A 16,210-nucleotide genomic window follows, 5' to 3' on the forward strand; every position below is an offset into this window, starting at 1 on the left:
AAGGTTTTAGAAGTTTAAGAAGTGTTTTATACTGGCTCAAGGGATAACTGAACCCTTAACCCTGCTCAATATAGCCTGCAGCATGTCTATACCTTGCACCTTCTCCACATTTATCCAAGTGATCTTTGCACCTCTTTATGTGTGAAAAGGGCAGTGAAAACATCAGAGTTCACATAGTGTCACTGTGAGGTATAAAAGTTCTGTCCATATTTGAGGGTGTAAGTGATTTTACTATGTACAAATGTCATATTGTCCTATATTTTCATATGCTGCAGTACTACCTGGAAGTGACATACTGGTTTAGGCATTAGCAAAACTGTGTGAAGAGAAGGAATATACAAGTCTTTAAACAAGTCTTTGTTTAAAGAGCTATACAAAAGCAGACTATGTTCAAGGCTCATGGACATTTTACAAGAATTTCTGAAGACTCCGTATACTTGTCAGTGAGTGTTTTATATAGTCTGCATGTACATGTACTGTATCTAAGTGTCATTGCCTGAATGTGATAAAAGCAATCACAGCTTGGCAAAGAATGTCAGACCTTGCTAATGGAGTGAGTTTAAGGTGATAAAAAGCCATGTTTTGAGTCATTCATATACCTGTAGAAATAGGTATATTGTACACATATAAATTAAATAAAAAGGCAATATGTTAAATGGGCAAAAAATACTAATTTCTTGCGATCATCTCTGTATTTCCTATTTAGTCTTTGTATACATTTTAATGAGGTGCAAGTAAATGAACGTTATTACAGTGGCCGAGGGAGCTCAATGTACTACAACTTAAAAAAACACAGATGAACAAAAACATTTAAATAAAGAAAACATCCTAACCGCTTTGACAATACATACATATGTTACATTCAGAAAAAAAGCAAATAAATGAAATAAAGAAACAGAGAAACATAATTTGACGCTACGCAGTATACACAAATACAAATACTGAAAATGACAGAAATACAGAAATGCTGCAAGTTGTACAAAGAAACAAATGTTTTAAACACTAAAAACTGATCAACAAGCTAGTAATTACTGTAGTAAAATGCTAATGCTGTATAGCCTATACCTCCAAAACTAGTGATCAAAATAAATAACCAGAAACCATACAAAGAGAGACAGACAAAGAGGGAGAAAAAAAGACTGCTGTTTAGCTGTATCCTTTCTCATAGAGATCCAGAACACAGCAAGTCATCAATATCATAAGCAATGTTTATGTAAGTATCACCTGGAGAGTATCTGGCCTCTATCCTCTATCCAGCCCTTGATAGCATCCACATCAATATCACCACATGACTCCTCCAATATCACCAAATGCCTTCCACTTCAAATCTGCTTACTGTAACAGACATGCAGGCATGCATGCATACAGTGACACCTTCCATCACCATGCCGATAAGAACGCTTTGTTATCTGTGGCCTATTTATAGCGCTCAACTTTTACAGGCAAGTGAACTAATACATAAGGCATTACTGCATGGAAGGATCGGGTGTGGTCGATGAATGATGATACCTTCGAAATAAAGGTTTTGATTGTTTCATTACATTTGTAGTATTTTTGCAGATTTGGTTAATGGACAGGTTAGTTCAAGTCTGTCTTAAAACAATACTAACATGCCTATATGTACATTGAAAGATGCATGATGCATCTGCATGATGATGATGGTGATGATGAAGGGATGCCTACCTTAACCCACTTCAATGTAAGAGATACAGGACAAAACCCATAGTCCTTGTTCTGTGCTGTGAGCTAAGATTAGGCTTCAGCAGTCAAAATCACAAGTCTGAGTTTAGATCGGTGTCATCTAAAGCTAGTCTTTTTAGTACAAAATTCTCTGTAACTTTGGGAAATCCCCACTTGATTGATTAATCAAATGGAGACTGCTGAAGCCTCATCTTAGCTTCGGCTAAACATCTACAGTTCGAGTCTGGCCTTTTCTCTCTGTTTTTTGTTGCTCTTCAATGTTGATTGTCAAATAAAGACAAAATTCCAAAAAATAAACAATAACAACAACAACTAAAAAAAAGACTTTGGAATGTACAGTACTGGGTAAAGGTTTTAGGCACTTTAGATGTTTAGATTCTACATCATGCAATACCATCAGGGAGGTGTCTGACTGGTCCTAAATGAGTCATAAACAACTATCTTTAGTGACAAGAAGAACAAGGTGTTTTACAACAGACGGTATGGCCTCCACAGAGTCCTGATCTCAACATCATGGAGTCAGTCTGTGCATAAAGAGACAGAAGCAGCTGAAAGCCTAAATCCACAGAAGTTCTCCAAGATGCTTGGAACAACCTACCTGCCCAGTACTGTACCTTGAAAAACTGTGTGCATGTGTACCGAGGAGAACTGGTGCTGTGTTAAAGGCAAAGTTCTGTTTACTGAATTTGGTATGAAGTTAATTGACAAATAAAAAGAATTCATGCCATTATTTTTGAAAGCATCCTAATTTTACTTGAGTGCCTAAAACCTTTGCACAGTAATATTATTTACTGATAAATGTTGGGGAAATACAGAGCTGTTGAAAACCTAGTTAACCATTAAGCTGGGATGATTGTAACCAAACTGAGTACACTGTCACGATACAGCAGATGCACATATCCTCGTATTTCAATAAATAAGTATAGATAAATAATAGATACTAATAATGATAATGATAGGAACATGGAAAAACTGAAGACATATTTTTCTTTTTGAATTTTCTGAGACTGTATAATTTGTCAGATACTAATGACGAGTCCTAAAGTTGAAGATCCCACAATCTATTAAATAAACCACAACAATATTATTTCCACATCTACTGTGGCACCGTAAATAATCCCTGTTAAAATTTATTGGTGTCAGCATTCTGTGACCACTAATGCAGATAAAGTTTCAATATTTATTTTTCACATAAATAATCACACTCATGCTCTTAAAAAACCCCTGAATACTTGAGGGAGGCATGATAAATTTAGTTTCCATGTGAGAGAGTAAAAACAACTTTGACAGCAGCGATGTTTTAACAGGGCAAGTGAATTTTGGCACCACCAAAGGCACTTTCCTATATTTCTTTTTCAGAGGTGTACATACAACCTAGCTTAATCAAGGCTGCTGCGCACAAAGGGGGTATTTGTTTAATCATTTTGGCACTGACAGAGGTATGCACAGACAAGCTGGACTCCATTCATACAGCCAACGCTTGTGTGTTGTCAGTGCACATGTGCCACGGGATCTTAAGCAACGATCAGGCTCATATGTATCACAAATACAGATCACAGATGTAGATAGGAGCCCGACCATGCAATGCTTTAAAAAACCGGCAGTAAAATCTTAAAATCTATTCTTTAACTCACACTTAACCAGTGATGGGCATCAAGGACTGGTGTGATGTGGCCACATCTCTTAGAACGTTTAAAAGCCTGGAACCAGGGTTTTGTATTAGTTGCAGCCTTAAGATTCACCTGCTATGACCTGAATAAAGTACATTGCAGCAGTTAATGTCTGGATGACCTACTCTAGATCAGTAAATTAAAGGAATGACCTAATCTTGGTTAAATGTCTAAGCTGAAAAAAACAAGACTGCACCACATTAGTCACCTGAGCATCAAAAGACACCTCTGAATCAAAAATGACACCATCTTTTTTAATATTAGATAAGGCACACACAACAGATGTTGGTGTGTTAATAATGCTAGTGCTGGGGCCAGAGGGGTTGATTATAATCATTTCTGATTTGGAGTCATTCAACTGCAGAAAATTTTGGACATCCAATTCTTAATTTCAGCAAGGCAGAACATAATAAAAGACTTTTTCAGGACATACAGTTGTGTATCATCCACATAGCAATGAAAATCAATGTTAGGTATTTGCATGATTTGCTCTGCTTGTCACTGATGCCAACAGTTTCAGATGTCTAATCAAGACATGTTGGTCCACTGTGTCAAAGGCTGAGCTGAAGTCAAGGAGAATTAAAACGGAGTACAGGCCTGTGTTGGCTTCAAGCAGTAGGTGATCCTAACCAGAGCACTCTGTAGAGAGTGAAAACCAGATTGAAATGTTTAAAAAAAATTGATGTTTGTTCATAAAAGATATCAATTGTGTGGAGACAGTTCTTTTTCTAAAATCTTGGATAAAAATGGCAACTTAGAAGTGGGTCTAAAATTATTTAAAACACAGGAAACCAGAGAGAGTTTTTTTTTGTTTATGGGTGTATTTTTCCACCGTTGCTGTATGGGTGACTTTAAGTAAAGTAGCAGCCAGCTGGATTGCAGTTGTCTGAGAAATCCCTGTAGCCATTGATCCCAGATTACATTTCACTCACTCTGGATGCTCGTTTGATCAAGTAATAGGACAGACAACACTTTAGAGGTACAGTATCTGCCCTGCAGTCATTCAGTATGAAGCTGTCATTTATGTTATTTGCAACACAGTCACCCATAAAAGTCTAACCCTTACCTGTCAGACACAGCCTTAAAAGTGCAGTGCCATAATGACTTGCAGTAAAAAATAGCTACTCACTCAATGTCAGCGCAGTTTCCACTTTTACAGTATGCCCGCAGCCTTTGAGCAAAAGAGAAACCATGAGAGGAACCTGATCCCTGTTGACACAGTGTTTAAATGACAGTATTCCACAAACATGGAGGCAGTGGGCTTTCTCTTGGGACTTGTACAAGCCCACAGCTCCTGTGTACAGTTTAAATAGCTTGTAGATGATTAGAAGGATCAAATGGCCAAGGGATAAAACCACAAAGGGGTGCTCTGCTCCGTGTGAAAACATTAAGGTGCTCATTATGATTACTTACGACCTGTTGACTCACTAAAATTGCTGTGAAATTGGCCATACTGTTGAGGAATGCTGCGCCCAGACAGACAGTAATTGCATTTCCTGTTAATCTCTGAGTTTTTCTCTCTCTCTCTTTCCCTCTCTGTCTTTCTATGTGTGTGTATGTGTGTGTGACTGAACACTTATTTCAGCTGCCCTTGATCATTGAGTGTATAACCGAACTCACCGTTAAATAGTCAGAAGAAATGAATCAATATTGCACACATTACACTCGAATCAGGTTTTCATTTCTCGATAGGTATGGAATGTTTTTCATTATATTTTTATCATCATCATAAAAAACAGCTATGCCTAGACCTCACAAATCGACCTGACCCTATTAGGTTTAACTCAACTTTACAGAATTTTCTGATGCCATTGATTGCCACTGGAGCATTCACCTCAAGAAAAGTGATTTGAAAGCAGAGTACGGTGGTGTATGTACACATATGGCTCATATAAAAAGCTACTGCTGATGGGAAATGCAACTCCAGAAAATGGTTGACTGCATCAAGGCATTCTAATGGTACTGAGCTGAGAGAACAAGCTCACTCCTCCGTGTCCTGTTCGATATAACAGGGGTTTGGATGTATGCCATCACAAGGGGCTTGGCAGGATGCAGTGACTCGCTGAGGTTTGAAACCCCATTAAAAATTGTCACTTTATTTTAAGCAGCTGCCACACTTGTGAGTCCCACATCCTTCTGGAAAACCAATCAGAGCCCCAAAGCTGACTGGGGATTGGCCAAACGACATTCATACTATGATTGTCTGAGTTGTTAAAGATTGTTTCCCCTAGATGACTTTAGGGTAATGAAGCCCTTTAATTTTCTCGTCAGCTGAATTAAAGGCGTCTGTCCGGCGTGTTGTGTCTTGAGACGCTGGGAAGATTATTTATGAATCTTTCACTGCATACCTGACTAAACCATGATGGCTGTGTGTGTCGGCCAACTCTTAATCCCTACTAGATTTAGTAAATTTGCTACAGCTTGACAGCTTGACACTTTATAGCATGAACTGCATTTTCGTTGCCCACTGGAAGATACTTATCGGTGTCTTCTTGTCGTGTATCTGTCCACACTGTACATTTTTACTCAGTAATTGTTTTATGGACATGTCTGCTTTATAGATAATACAGGGAGGATTTACAGAGAAGAGGATAAAGCAGGACAAAGGATGGGACCTGGACACAAATCAGTATATGCCAGGCCTGTGAGCGTGCAGGGGACCAAGAGTACATCGTGTGAACGAGGTCAGTGCCATAAGTGTATGAAGATCATCAATCATCCAGGGGAGAGCCAACCCTTTCACCAGACAAGAACATTGATAATGGATGATTTTTCAAAACCTTGTTCAGTTAGATTTTTTACATCCAATGCCAATATTTTAAAATTTATCGCTTTCTGCAATATTTGTGCATGGCAATGTTATGTTCAAGGTTAGGGCCTGTAACAAGAAAAGTCTGATCTTTATAAATGGCACACTTAACATTAGCATTTGGCAGAGATCATGTGGTGTGGAATAGACCATAATTCCTAGGAATACTGAGCTGAGATAGGATGACTGGAAGTATTGTTTCAAGAGGCTGAGTGAAAACTGATTAAAGGGATAGTTCAGATTTTTTGAAGTGGGATTATATGAGGTAGTTATCCATAGTCAGTGTATTACCTGCTGTAGATTTGGGTCGGCATGGAAGCTAAGCAAAGTACTGCTGTGGACGGGGGCAGCAGCAAAACATATTTTAGCCACCTAAATAAAGGCCCACCTAAAAAAATCAATATCAGTTTAAACCTGCAGTGCAAAGCTTTTACATATAAATGAAAGTCCATTACATTCAAGCCCTTGCCAAATGAGTTTACACAGTGCTGATTAAGCCTATCACTGCCAGGTAAATCTCTCTGTATTTCACATTATACAGAGTTTTTAGGTGTCGGATTTGTGCTGGCCAGATGAATGCATACTGTGCATGCTCTATGGGCAAAGCGTGCACACTAGAGACTTCACCAGCCGAGTGGCCATTTTATAGCAGAGAGATAACTTGAATAGGGATAAAATAATTTAATTCTCTTCTAGACTTTCCAAATGTTATCAGACTGAATGGATCAAATTCTGATAGTGAAACGAGTCATTTCGTGGTGGTTGTGTGACCCAGAAAATAATTTATCCACTGTTTTACAGTCGCAAGAGTAGGCTACGGCGAAGCCTAAAACATAAGCACGTTGACAGTATTTTTGTAATTACTCTCACTGCCAGAAGGGGGAGACCAAAGTCCCGTGCTCTAGCTTTAAGTGTATGCTATACTCAGAAAATCTTCACAGCTTTACCTTGCTGTCAGACAGATCTCAACCATAGAACTTCTGTATTCCTACGCATGCCACGCACTGCATTACACCGCGGCAGCACTTTGTGACCCAAACAGCTGATGTGCAGCGCAATACAGTGCGCGGCATGTGTGGGACTACGGAAGGTCTATGGTTGGGAAAGGAAAAGGCTGTCTTACCGCAACGTAAAGTGGTGAAAATATTCTAAATAATGTACAATAAACTGATATTGATTTTTTTAGGTGGGCCTTTTTTTAGGTGGCTAGCATACTTTTGCTGCTGGCCCCGTCCACAACAGTACATTGCTTAGCTTCGGTGCCGGTACTCCTGCCTGTCTGCCGACCCAAATCTATTGCAGGTAATACACCGACTATGGATAACGACCTCATACAGTCCCACTTCAAAATAATCCGAACTATCCCTTTAAAAACCTTTGTCTGTCAGCTGTTTGGTGCTAGGCAGATATAGTAACAGAATTTATCAGAGCTTTTGAATCACAGCAATAGTTTTGCAGAAGTTGTTGCCTTAAAACCAAAACAAAGAGTTGAAAGACACTAAAAAGTTCAGTAGAGCTGAGATGAAATGCAGAGAAAGGGGATAATTCTAAACTGTAGGTTTCTCACTATGAGCGTCCCATTTAACATTATACATAGTAATTTCATTCATTGTTAATGTAAAAATATCAGAGCAGCTTTAACTTAAAAAAGTTGACTGAAATTACATGTAAGTCTTACAGAATGGGATACTGAACAATACCTCAACAGTGGCTGTCTATTCTCTCTTTGTATTTCTGTCTCTGTCTGGATCTCTTGTACAGCCATACACATACATACACAAAGTCAGACAAACACACACTCATGTATGTGGAACGGTTTTGTCTCGCTTGCTGGACATCAAGCTGGCAATTTAGTCCTTATAGCATGCAGATGGTTGGTGTCACTCCAAGGTAAACCTCGGCTCTGCCAGACAGAGCGCGCACTACCTGCCAGCAGCCTCCACTCTATCATGGTCTAGTAGCGTCCACCAACCCTATGCTTCGCAGTGGGCGTCAGCCTAGCAAATCCATACACACAGTCTAGTTCCTGTTGTGCTTCTGTCCTCAAACGGCTAGAGATGAGTATAAACAAGCCCAGAAACCCAGATGTTTATTGTTACAGGTATATGCAGTCAAGGCCTAGCGACAGGGGGTGAAAACGCGACTGTTTATTTTATATCCAGTTCTGAAGTGTGCCTGGAGACACACGGAACAGGATGAATAACACATTTAGGAGGAAAGAAAAGACAAAAAGCAAAATAATCAACACTGGAGCAGAAAGATGGAGGGGGTGTGTGGAGGAATTTTGGCAGATTTTTGCAGCAGCAGCACAAAATAGCAAGACCAAAAAGTTACTAGAAACATGTCCCCTCAATGCTTGATAAAAAAAATATTTTAGAACTGGGAGAAATGGGGGAAAAGAAAGGCGAAACGCTTTTGTTTTTGTCTATGAAAGTAAAATGTTTAGCTAGGCTGAGTGCCAGCATGGAGGACGGCCTGCTGTAGTTCCCCTGTTCTGGTGGGCCATGAAGCAGAGGTCAGCTAAGTCTGCTGAAATCAAATCCAGTGTCTCCCACCCGCAACAACAATGTGGCAGAATAGCCTAAGGGTAATGACATGATTATGTTGTTGTGTTCTGGGGTAAATCTAACGAGAAGTTCGAGCCCTGCCCTCGCTGTCTCTCTGGATTACATAGACATGCAAGGCCTGCCTGAGCAAAAGCCAGGTGCCAAATCCTATCGCCTTGTGTGGCACAGAAAGAGCTGAATTAGCAGAACCTTGGCTAACTTTAGCCTGGTGTACTAAATGCGATTTCATACCTTCTTTCATGTTTGAAACCTGTTCGACATCTCTGTCAAACAGGCCTGTAGTATTCAGAGCTGATGACAAAAGCAGATATACTGCTCTGTCTTTTAAATGACATTATTCCTGCATAATGCTAATGAAACAACTCCCGGCTTTCAGTTTTTGCGGATCAGATGTAGTTAAATCAAACCTTTGTTGACTTGATAACACATTTGCTCAATACCACATGAATTTTAACTTCTTGACTGGAAGATCGCTTGATTCCAAACAGGACATATACGGTAATGGGGCCTACACACTGTACAGTGGATATAAAGCTGTTTGAAATGTTACACTGTTACAGGACCCTGCTTAATCAAAATGAGCCATGGTTTTCAGATGGTATTTAGATATGTAATGCTAACAAATGAGGCTTTGCTATTATGGTAACAGGCTCTTAATGTTATTTCAGCAGCCAAGTCCGTCTCTTTCTAGTGGTTAGAGGAGCTTAGACAGTTTCCTGAGGCATGGACTAAGCATGTTTGGGTATGCACATTCTCTTCTTAGCGTGTAATAGCAATATTATTGCCATGAAATATTGGTATGCAAAGTCCACGAATTCAGGATTCGACATGGCACCAGTTTGTATCTTCAGTGTGTTGTAGGACTTCTGTTGCATTTGAAATTGGAGTCATATTTGTCTGCACGTCTGGATCTTCTTAAAGTCTGCAGACACCACTTCACCACAATAGTCATCTGGACAAACATATCAAGATAATTGACAATGACTCCTATCAGTGATTAGATTTAGAATATCTCAAACCGCATATGATGTAAAATTCATCCCTTAGGCGTTTAGAAAAAAGCGGTTTAATCTTGTTTTGTTCTTTTTTGTTTTTTTCCTCCACCTCACACACCTCTCCGCTCTACATCAAGGAGTGCATTTTTTCAGTCACGCCCCTGTGCTCCTGACAGGTAGCGGCTGCATGAGAGGACAGTTTGTCCTGCAGAGCTATGCAAGCTGCAGGGGCCCATGTTTGGCTTGGATGCAAATGAATAACATTGTATGGAGAGAGGAAATTAAAAATGCAGGGTTGTAATTTACTGGAGAGTGGAACTGATTTAAAAGCTTTTTTTTTTACTCGCCGCTTTACTTGAAGTTTTCCAAATATGCCACAGCTGAGTGTGAACTGAGCTTCGTTGTACTGGCAATAACAAGCCAAGCAAAGCTGCCAGCTCTCTACCTTACCCCCTCTTCCCATTACTTCTTGGCAAAGACAGGACCATGCTAAGGTAAGCCTTCATGAAATCCAAATGCTAGACATGCCTAACTGATTTCACATCTCAAGTAAAATGCAGCTTTATGCTATCATGAGACATGCAAAGGTATTTCCCCCTGCAGCTAGACTATGTGTGTACTATTTGCTAGCTTGCCACAGCGATGACTGATATCATGCTTCGCCCAAGCAACATTCTCACATTATTGGTCCCACAGTGAGCATGTGTTGCCTGTTTGTGGTCGCTGTGGGTGGTTCCCTGGTGTGACACAGGTAACAACAGATTAATAGTGTAATGAATTTAACTTTACAAGGTAATCAAGCTTCCATGAAATTGGAACACCTTCCTTTCACCTCTCTACTTAGGCTTGCCACTGACTCATAACACTAAATATTGAAGTGTTCTACATTTCTTCTCCAGTATCTCTGATTGGGTGTTGAGAGCAATCTTAACACCGACTAATGACTAATGACAATGAAAGAATTACATATTAGGAAAGAGTACCTCACTCAGGCTAGCTGCTGAGTTAAAGGAAACTGCACTTGGATTTTTTTTACGGCTTTCTCCCTTTATAAACCTCAAATTTGCTGCTGGGTAACTCAACCACTTCCTCCCTTCCTGTGAGATCAGGCAGTCAAGCAGGGTGAAGCCAAGCAGTGCAGGGGCTGCTGTGGCTTGCAAACAGCTGGCACAGTACTCACTATACCTTTGGCACCTGTGGGTGGGCGTCAACACTGTTGGCTAAACAAACAAGGCCATCATCCAGCTCTTACCGCAGTCATGAATGGAGAATGGATTCAGAGCGCCACCTGCAGCAGAGGAGGCCAAGTAGCACCAGATTTTGTTTACTTTTTCTTGTGCTGTAGTGTCAGGTCAAAAGAAGAGCCTGCTGATATCAAAATTACAATTCTACTACTCAGTGAGGAGGATTGGTATTGTTTTGGTAGCACTGTGATATAGAAGATTTTTTTGTTTTTGGTTTCGATCTTGCTGCTTTCCTGCAGATGGCGATGTTGTCCTGATTTGAGATTGTACTCTTGCACAGCCAAGGCCACTATGTGTGAGGCCTTTTTCCTAATTGGTAACTTTTAACAAGCCTATGCAAATGTCTCTCCCTGTCTCCATCTCCCATTCCCTCTTGGCCCCGGGCCTGATATCAAAGACTTTGTCACATGATGTTGAAAATAAAGTGCAGCTTAGGGAGGAGGTGACGAGTGGGGGTGGGGATTTTTTAGCTGAGGTGTGGCCAAGTTTCAGAGCCCATACGCCCACACAAGTGTCTGGGGAGAAAGTCAACTTCTAGGACAGAGAGGTAAACTAGATGGATGAAGTGGCAACTGATCTGTTTGCCTAAAACAAACACAAACTGGAATTTGCCTCCGTGATGGTCACATGGAAGACGTTAGGGCTGCAGGGGTGCACACCATTACCACCAGCGGAATTTTCCTAAAACAAGACAAGAGAGTCAAGGGCCAGATAGACAGAAATAAAACGAGCAAGTAGAGAAGGGGACCCTCCAGAGAGGAGTGAAACTTTCCACAGGTTCGCCATGTTTATGTGGGGCTGGCAGGGCCTGTGCTGAGGAAAGGATGCTGGGGAAGTCAGACTTGTTGCTGAGCAAGGTTCTTGTTCTCTTCCTCTGATCCTCTCACAGACTGCCTTTCTCCATCTTTTTTTCTCACTCAATGTCTCCCCTTCTCAGCTGCCGGTCCCTTCTTTGCCCTTCTCTACTCCATTCCCTCTGTTCTCACACCCAAGATGTGCTGATGTGTGTCTAAGAAAAGAGGGCATTAACAGCCTAGAAGGCAAGCCTGGGAACTAGCCAGTTTTCCCACTTTACACACCCCCACCCCTCCACTACCTCCCTTGTGATGACACAGCTTTTTCTTTTCCTTGATGGGAGCCCAGAACAATAGTGGACAAAGCTGAATCACAGACATTTTTGCTGGAGTAATAATTTTCAGACAAGAGATTTTAAAACAAGCGCATTTCATGGTGGCTGAAATAAATCAATAAGCGCAAATAAACGCAGCACAGTAGATCTTTTTTGTGTCAGGAAATATATCTGTATTACAATTTTAATAAAATTCCTGCTGAATACATTTAATTTTGATTGAGAGGTCACTTTAAAGATAAGCAAACTCTTCCATAGCTTTCATACAATGACCATAGTGTAACCTCTGTCACCATCGCCTCATCTCCATCAGCACACAGACGTTTACTCTTCAGCTCTCAGCCCTGCCTCAGTCTCCAGAATGACAGGCACACTTGGAACTTTTGTATATGATAAACTATGTGATATGTAACCCCCACCAACCTCCCCTCCACCTTTTCCTCTTTCCCCTGCCTCTTCACATCCAGATTTTTTTTTCTTTCCTTCCTTAATAAATCCTCCTCTCATATTTCTCCTTTTGCCCTTCACGTGTCCCCCCTCCTCCCCCCCAGCTTCAGCCCCAGCGGCTGGCTCTCTGCCCATAGCTTAGGATGTGAGTGCCCAGCGACGCTGTGTGATCCCTGGGGATGGGGAACCAGTGAGGCAGGGGGGCTGCTGATGGTGGTCAGAGTCTGAATGAGCTGAGCGGCCGCAGGAGAAACCACAGCGTGTGTTTTTGTGTCATAGCGTGTGTGTTGGTGTGAACTCTCATCCCATGGGTCAACATACGGCGTCCTGCAGATCCAATAATGGCAGAGCAGACGCTTATACACGAACATACGCTAATGCACACACACACATTATGTGTTTGTGTCTGTTCAACAGCTCACAAGTGTAAGGCATTGCTAGTTTACTGCTGTTTAAAGCATTATGCGTCCAGCCAGTCTGAAGAGTGAGCCATTAGTTAGAAGTAGCTGTCATAAAGAGATTCCCTTGTCTAATAATGAGGTTTGTTAAGTTAGACCAAACAGGGCCACTGCTGCACACTGCGGTGAAGCTTGACCACTAAGCTTAACGTACTGAGCACTAAAGAGGCGAGTGCAAAATTAAAGTTGAAAAGAGTCTCTAATCTTAATGCATTGTGCAGTATAAACCTGACAGTTTGAGTCCATGGAGATTTGAAATGGAATGTTTGGATGACTGAAAATACATTAAAATACACTGCCAGTATCACTCAAAGTATAGAAAAATGGTATGTAAAAAAAACGACCATTGTTGTCTAAGGTTACTGAAAGTACTATGGACCAAAAATCAAAAATATATTTGAAACTGATTCTGTGTTAATATTTTGGTACATCTTTATTATATAAAGCTCATACTGTATTTGTAATATCTTTTAAATCAAGAAATTGTTAAAATGTTCACAGATGTGGTAGAGTAATATAAAACATGCAACCAGGCACGTTTATAATGGATGGAGGCAATGTCATAGATTGCTGAGATGTGTGTATTAGATGTTCATGGCTTGTTGGCACTTTGGAAGTGACATATAAAATGTGTTTGTTTTTTTATGCATTGGAATAAACACCATATGCCCCAGTAGTATTAGCAGCAGGTTCACATTTTGAAGTTTTTTTCCCACGTCTCATTCAATATTTTACATTATACACAGCTTTCAATAACAACTGGTCTGTTTTTTCTGGAGATTTCTTCTACTACAGGGGTTGACAATTAGAGGAAAGTTGCAGATATCAGGTCTGTTTCTTTACTTGATGTGCAATGTGTGAGTGTGTGGGTTACATAAAACAGGGTTTAACGAATAATATTCTTATGTAGTATAGTTTTTGATCTTTCTATTATAGTACCATGAATACATTGAAGATGTATTCAGGAATTAATTAATTAAATATTCAAACAATCCTACCTCGATAAACACTATGCACACATGTTTTCACTATATCCTGATCTTGTTTCTATGTAGGTGGCAGTGGTACATCTCCAATGCAACATAATGCCATGGGTATTGTAATATCGCCGGCTTCATCTATCTGTTAAAGCAATGGCTTTTTATAGGTGTCTTTTATGTTAATGTTTATTAAATTTGCACGACATTTGGCACCTGGTGCATGAGAGGGAGCAGAGCACAGCAGTGACATAAAAATGTTATGATAAAGAGGAAGAAGACCGAAGCGTTGATTGATGACCATCTCGAGTGCGAGGGACACTAAACCCTGTGTCTCGCATTAAATCCACTAATAAATTATTTATTAAATTAATAATCATCACTTCTGCTGCCTGTTTTATAAACATTCACATTGTCGTTAAATGACATGATGTAGAGATCACAAGCTCTCATGTAGGTAGCATGAATGAACACTGAAAAAATTGGGAGAGACTGCAGATTATTAGTGTGATTGTATAAAGGTTGTAGTTTGTTTTTTTTTAATCTCTTTGGCCCCATTTGCACTGTGAGGGGAAAATTTTATAGACTGATTTGATAAGAGAAGAATCTCCTCTACAACTTTATTAGGCTCTTTCATAGTTTAATCAAGTGATTTTATTTTTTGTGTGCATTAGAAATGATGATAACATAAAGAGAGAGTTAATACATCTATTACAGTGATCTTAGAAGGTGGGACATGACTCCCTCTCTTTCTCTGCATGTCTTACTTGTTGTTCTTCTTTGGTCTTGATGTTAATCAGACGGCATTCAGTTCAGACTTGTGCTGTTTTAAAAGTGATACAGAAATGTTGCCAGGTCTGACCTAGTAAGACTGCTGTCATGACTTTTACATAAAAGTGACCAGATGCCTATTCAGACGTGTGACCGACATGTTAAATTGCCATCAGATTAATTTAAAGGGGTGCATGTCTTATTGGGGCTAAAATGTCTCGATACAGAACAAATAGGCATCTCTGTGCTTCATACAATGTTTCTCTTCACTTTATATAGCCAAGAATGGTTCATGATGGTTTGATAGTAACCACTAAAGAGGCAAACACAGTTGCTCCCTTCTCCTGTGTCAACACCCCTGATCTTGGGGTGGCGGTGGAGGGGTAGCAGTGGTTGTTTGACCTGTCATTGTATTAGTCCTGGCAGGTCTTAACAGGATTAGAACCCCCCAGTCTGCGCTAAAAGAGCAACAGAGAGAAAGTCAGAGAATAGTGACATAGAGAAGTTGTGCTTGTCATAATACACACATGTGTGAAGTAGACTGGATTAAAGTCTGACATATTCAAGGCCTGTAAGGAGTTTACATTTATAGTGTATGTGTGTGTGTGTGTGTGTGTGTGTGTTTTCATACATTGCTCAAGATAAGAGGCCCTGAATGTGGTGAAAAGCACCTCCCACGCCTCTTCACATATTCATTTGCTGTTTGTTTTTACAATTGCATTGTGGGACACTGTCGCCTAGCTGCCCCTGCTCCCAACTGTCAAACAAGATTATTGGATTGGGGTTGCCCCCTTCCTTTCTCAGCAACAGTGCTGAAGACTATTAAAAGACTTGGACTACAGCTTCCTCAGCCACACACACAAACGCACAAAGACACACACTTGCACACACACAGGGAAAGGCCAAAGACAAAATTTTTACGCAACACCACAGCAGAAATAGAGACATGAAGCCATAATAAATGAAAGTCTTTTAAAACAAAGACTCCACTATTTTGAGTACAAACATATCCAAGAAAGACTGTTTCCTTTCTTCAATGACCGAAACAAAGACTCCTTAAAAATTGCTCTTTATGGTTTTGAGTTGCATGGAGAAATTGGATTGGGGTTCAAAGTCGACTCACTGAAGGTCTTCCCAGTACAACAAGAACCATGACGCTTGAGAAATAGCATATGGCCTGAGACAAGAAAACATACTAAGTATTAGACTGGGTTCTGGAGTACAAACCTATGGAGGTACAAGGAGTATATCAGTTCTGGAGAGGTAAATGTCTCAGATTTACAGATTAAAACCTCCTAAATACTTATCAGCATGTGGTATGCTACCTCCTTTCCACTGCTCCTCTTAAATAATCTGGAAAGTGCATCAAGTGCACGCAGTTACCTTACCATCAAAAGCCCTGGATCATAATTCAGAGAGAAGTCCAGTCCAATTAATCTACA

At 40.3% G+C, this 16,210-nt stretch overlaps 1 protein-coding gene across 4 annotated transcripts in view; it reads left to right on the forward strand.

Moving 5' to 3' along the window:
• The window catches only part of runx2b (RUNX family transcription factor 2b), a 119,810-nt gene that overhangs the window by 3,542 nt on the left and 100,058 nt on the right, over positions 1 to 16,210 (forward strand). Inside the window, exon 3 of one of the 4 annotated variants that reach the window (XM_044376532.1) lies at positions 5,933 to 6,055. The exons of 2 other annotated variants lie outside the window; for them this stretch is intronic. In XM_044376532.1, the coding sequence (XP_044232467.1) occupies positions 5,980 to 6,055 (76 nt within the window). In that variant the 5' untranslated portion in view covers positions 5,933 to 5,979. Of the gene's footprint in view, positions 1 to 5,932; positions 6,056 to 16,210 lie in introns of those variants that run through there. One more of the 4 variants, XM_044376531.1, reaches the window with a different exon arrangement.

Source organism: Thunnus albacares, chromosome 16 (genome assembly GCF_914725855.1).
Source record: "Thunnus albacares chromosome 16, fThuAlb1.1, whole genome shotgun sequence".
Classification (NCBI taxonomy): Eukaryota; Metazoa; Chordata; class Actinopteri; order Scombriformes; family Scombridae; genus Thunnus; species Thunnus albacares.